At 33.8% G+C, this 5,613-nt stretch overlaps 1 protein-coding gene across 2 annotated transcripts in view; it reads right to left on the bottom strand.

Moving 5' to 3' along the window:
- Positions 1-3,703: 3,703 nt before the first annotated feature.
- The window catches only part of LOC102588842 (probable inactive receptor kinase At1g48480), a 3,408-nt gene continuing 1,498 nt past the window's right edge, over positions 3,704-5,613 (bottom strand). Inside the window, exons 2-3 of one of the 2 annotated variants that reach the window (XM_015306208.1) lie at positions 5,238-5,601; positions 3,704-4,833 (exon numbers count right to left, since the gene is read on the bottom strand). In XM_015306208.1, coding sequence (XP_015161694.1) covers positions 4,226-4,833; positions 5,238-5,601 — 972 coding nt within the window. In that variant the 3' untranslated portion in view covers positions 3,704-4,225. Of the gene's footprint in view, positions 4,834-5,237 lie in introns of both variants that reach the window. The other variant, XM_015306207.1, reaches the window with a different exon arrangement.

Here is a 5,613-nt window from a genome sequence, read left to right as displayed (position 1 = left end):
TATTTTAAGAGTAATAATTTGAAATTAATCAAATTACATTACCAAGATATACATGTTTTTATCTTATATTAATAATATTAATGAATTTACTATTTCAAAGAATAATAAAATGAAATTAATTATCTATGTATTTTGAAAATCCTCAATTACTCCTCTAATTAAGGAAATCAGTTACAACTAATTAATTTAAATAGATAAAATATGTATCTTGATTTTAAAATTTGCCTGATACATGTATCTCACGGATTCAAACCCATGTATCCTAAGCATGAAATATGGTAGAGGAAGTAATATTTGAAACTATCGGGAATCTTAGTAATTAAGACCTAAACTAGTGGGATTTATGTAGTTTGCCCAACATAAAAATCATATTTGTATGTTATAGCTATAGTTTTGCATAAATTGCGCTCCATATCAAATTTTATGTTTGCTATGGAACTTTTGATTTGTATTCACTTTTTCCTTTATCAAAATGTCTTAATAAGCTGGTGATGCTCATAAGCATTTTGGTGTTTACTCAAACATCCTTTAAAGCTTCTAATTTCATATTAAACAAATTATTATTAGATTAGTAAGAATTAAGTAAAAGAGTCTAAAAGCATCCACATGCTTAGACTTCGCTACTTCTAACTGGCAATATTTGAGTTGAGAGTCTTTCAAAGATAATATAATATTTAAGTATACTTTATTTTCTTCGGATCCACCGGTAGATTTGATAGTTTACTCAACCCTTCGAGTAAGTCCTATAGGTAATTGATTTTAGTTTTAATAAACTTTTTACATTTGTCCTCTTGTCCACCCTGAAATCACAAGTGGAGCAGAGCCAATAAAATAAAATAAAATAAAGTATAGCTGCATGCCTCTATATTATTAACTTAATTTTAGGTACCTGTTAATCACAACAAATAATAGTATTTTATAGCAGTCCGAGAATCAATTAACAAAAAGGCCAAGGTTGATTTATTACAATAATCATAAATTAGAAAGAAAAAAATGGTGAGTACATCAATTTTATATGATAATAACATACTCTAATATAATTCAACATATGTGATCTGAAAAAGATTAAGTGTATGCATATTTTACTATTATCTCATGGAGGCGGATAAACAATTTTTAAAAAACTTTAGTTCAAGTGTATCAAATTCAAGTAATTATGAAACAGAAAATATGGAAGTATATGAAATATGACATAAGGAAAGCATTATAGAGCATTAAAAAAGAGGAACAGTAATAACAACAGAATAGTGTGATAAACAACATAAAATTAACAAAGCATGGTAACAAATATATATCAAAAGAAAATAACTTCGATAGATAATAAACTACATGAATATGATTAATATTACGACATACACAATACAATGCTCAACTACCTACTAACCTTCCATCATAATCCGTAATGTATATGCTCCTACCTAAGGTCACCGTGTATATGCAAATGGTACATATTTAATCTAACTTGTATATATATATATATATATATATATATATATATATCTTCTGGTCATTCAACCTAACTAACAACTTTTATTTGTTACAGCCTTTAATTAGGTGGCTTAGGTTGTTACAATACTAGATAAATAGAATCATATTATAATGCTCCGTTGTACCTAAAACCTAAGCCTTATAATCATATTGATAAATATAGCTTTTTTTAAAATCCTAATTATTATGATCATTTGGTACTTTGTACTTTCTTGGACTTCAATTTTTTTACTTTGAGAATTGGAATAAATATATATATATATAATAGCATTTGAAAAATCAACTAGAAGATACATACTCTTGACTTTTAAAGTTAACATTACGCATGAAGTAGGATGGGGTGGATGAGATTTTCTTATGTACCTACACTAAAAAATTTCCTCTTGCTATATAGCTTATACTTTGTATGGTATTTGTATTTGGAAACCATTATTGAATTCTTTGGTGAAATGGTGAGGGAGTTTATTTGTGCACATCTCGACTATTCTGTCGGATACATATCACATTTCACTTATACATATATTGAGTAATTCTATCTATCAAGAATTAAATACATAGAAAGAAATCATCCAACATTTTTATTTTTATTTTAAATTTGAGACGTAATTTTCTTTGATTTTTACCCATTTAATTGAAAGTTAGGTCTTCGTACCTTTGATAATAATAGTATGATAATGGAGGTCGAGAATTGATTTAGTTAGGTCATCGTACCTTTGATAATAATAGTATGATAATTGATAATGGAGGTCGAGAATTGAGGGTAGAAAGTTAGCAGGTACTCGAACGTGTTTAGTTCCCTTTTCAATTTTGTTAGTATTACTCTTCTACTATCTAGTTCTTCGATTTTAGTATTACTTCTTATTTCCCTTGCTTAGAGTTATCGTATTAGTTGTTTTGCTATTGTTCTCTGTCTTTATTTTTGCATTGCATACTTGTTGTTGATATGCTAAAACTGAGTCTAGGGTCTATCAAAAGGAACCTCTTTATCCTCTCAAGATAGAGGTCAAGCTACGTACACAACAGACCCCCCATACTTCTCTTGTGGGATTACATTGTGTTTGTTATTATTATTGTTGTATTTCCTTCGATTTTTTACCCAAATCATTGACGATTAGACCATACCTTTGAGGATAAGAGTAAGTACAATAATAGTGATTGGAGCAAAGACATGTTCAAAAGTGGTTAGGTGGTCCACCTCAAGGGAAGAAACCTTATTTGTTATAGCACATGCTTAGGCATTCAATTGTATAAACACACTGGGGTAAAGAACAGCTCCACAACAATTTCAAATCAAAATGCCAGTGAGGACAAAGCAAGCCAATACATAATAGAAATATCACCAAAAAGAAGGCCACATAGATTAAAATAAGTTAGCTTTACAATTTTGTTTCTTGACTATTTTGGCTGTTATATGAACTTGTCAATGGCCCAATGTCAAATAGATCCAAGGTTGATGAGACCATTGAGAGATATGGTAAAATCCTTTCAATACTTTGGATGCTAACAAATTTTGAATGGACCACTAAAATTTCCAGTGTCTGCTCACTCTCCTAATGTGTGACCAATAATTTTGTCTTCAAAATATATGTGGACCACTAGAGCAAACAACAATTTGGGTTTTCATAATTACTAGTTATTACACTTTTTCATCTGTTAATAGTAGTGACGGATTCAGAATTTAACGTAGGTTTTGAAATATATATATATATTAGTTTTGCACATATATGTAGAGTTTTTGATGTCAAGTATTGAGTTCTGCCGAATCCACAAACCATGATTGGGTCTGTCACTAATTGACACCTCTTTTCATGTATCTTTCACTTTCAGTCTCACAATCACTCAAGTACTTTCAGACTTTCAATCAGTCTTGCCACCTTTTGTACTAACAAAATATCATTGAAACCTTAAAAATTCACTAGCTTCAGTAATATCCAGGATCAAAAGAAGCACCACATGCCTTTCCTAATCAATAGCTAGTGGTAAAAACTTCTCTCACATGTTGGTGAAAACACGTGTCATGTATTTATCGAATTGGTGTAAACAATTGATGAAAGGTACGAGGCAAAATAAAAGAAAAAGGTACCTAGACCCCAAGAGGCATATTTCTTTATGCCATCATCCAACTTCCAAGAAAGACAAGTAATTACTTTAATTAAGACTTGGATAAAGTGATAAGAGATCATCAAAAACGAAGTAAAAGAGGGTACACAATCCGTGAAACCAAAGAAACTTTGTCCTGATCAACAAACAAAGCATGGCAATCCTTGGTAGAGAGCGCTTCCCCTGAATAGTCGAGTTCCAATGTAGTTACGGGACACCAGGTGGGAAACCAAAAAAAAAAACTTCACTAATTTACTACTACCAAACAACAAACCTCCTAAATGAAAGTACTACAAAGTAAAGGTAGGTATTAAGTTCTCAACAAAGTTGGTTAAAGTGAAAGCAAAGTAAAGGCTGAAAGTAATAATTACAGCAACCATTATCCACCCAACAAGAACAAATGGTACAGAGAATGGCCCCCCACACAAAGGAAAATGAAAAGGGCTCTAGCTCAACTACAATGGAGAACTGAGAAAAAAGAAAGGGGCATAAATTGTTAAAATTTAAATGAAAGAAGATAGGCCCTACTAACCAACAGAAAGCATTAAAGTTTAATATGCTTAAAGGGGGTTCTGTAAATTGGTGATGGTGCTTCTTTAGTTCAAGTACTGCACATGTAAAAGGACCAAGGACCACCTCAATCAGATTCATTGACAGAGTCAGACTGTTCTTGAGTAACCCGCAAGCTTGAGAGACAGAGCTCTTGAATTCGCTCAACGACAGCAGACATAGAAGGTCTGTGGTCGGGATATTGAGTCGAGCAATCTATTGCGAGCTGCAAGAGTTGCACCATTTCTTCCTCAACGCTCTGGTACCTGAGGAGCTCAATATCAAAAACTTGTGAAGTCCATTGGTCTTGAACGATGGACTGCACCCATCTTGGCAAGTCAACACCTTCCTCATTCAGGAGGGCATGAGTGGGTGCCTTCCCAGTAAGAAGCTCCAGAAGCAATACACCAAAGCTATATACATCTGCCTTTTGGGAAACTCTGCGTGGGTCCGTTACCTCTGGAGCACGATATCCAGCAACTCGAGTTGGGGAAGTTGGAGGTCCAACCAGCTGGGCTAGGCCAAAATCTGACACTCGTGCATCATATGATTTGGTGAGAAGAACATTGGATGATTTAATGTTCCCATGGACGTTTGAACCTTGAGAGTGCAGGTATTCAATGCCCCGAGCAGTGCCAAGGGCAATGCCTGACCTGACTTGCCAATCCAGTGGAGTCTTGCCACCCCCCTTATTTCCTGGAAAATTACAGAGCTTAGTAGTGAATAGCACGAATAAAATTATAGCAAACATCTTACAATCTATTAGCAATTTAATAAGTTTCCGAGTTTCACAGGCTATAAAAGCAACATTTCACAGATACAACTCTACCAAATCTAGAGAAATGAGAGGACATTATCAATAATTGAACTCGTGCTTTTAAAATTCATCAAAAAGAAATGTTCAAATTCATACGAAATGCAACACTTCAGTTAGATGTTCTCCCACAAAAAGATGCATTGCATGTAGTACTACAATAAGCTAACAAGTCCAACTAACCAATCCACAGACTAAAGCAAGAAAAGCAATAGAGATTGCCCTCAGGTATTTACAACAACAAAAAATCATCAATTTATAAGGAAAAAGTATAACTTTGACTCACCATGAAGAAGTGCAGACAAGCTTCCCATTGGCATGTAGTCATAGACAAGAAGCTTTTCCTCCCTGCTGTAATAATATGCCCTAAGAGGAACCAAATTCTCATGATTCATTTGTCCAACTTTATCGATTTTCTCCCGGAACTCCATATCAGATATGGTTACATCCTTCAATCTCTTAACAGCTACAACTGTGCCCATCTCCAACACTGCCTTGTAAGCTGTTCCAAACGTCCCCTTCCCTAAAACCTCAGCTGAAGCTCTCAACAAATCCTCTAAATCAAACGATCTATCAGACCCGAAAAAGATCAGCTTTTTAATACCATTTCCACCGATCTCTCCTCCCTTTCCAGTAGCCGTCATGGCAGCAGCTGCTGCTGC

This window comes from Solanum tuberosum, unplaced genomic scaffold (assembly GCF_000226075.1).
Source record: "Solanum tuberosum cultivar DM 1-3 516 R44 unplaced genomic scaffold, SolTub_3.0 scf00026, whole genome shotgun sequence".
NCBI classification, from domain to species: Eukaryota; Viridiplantae; Streptophyta; class Magnoliopsida; order Solanales; family Solanaceae; genus Solanum; species Solanum tuberosum.
The sequence above is the reverse complement of the archived record's forward strand: the minus strand, read 5'-3'. Positions and strand labels throughout refer to the sequence as shown.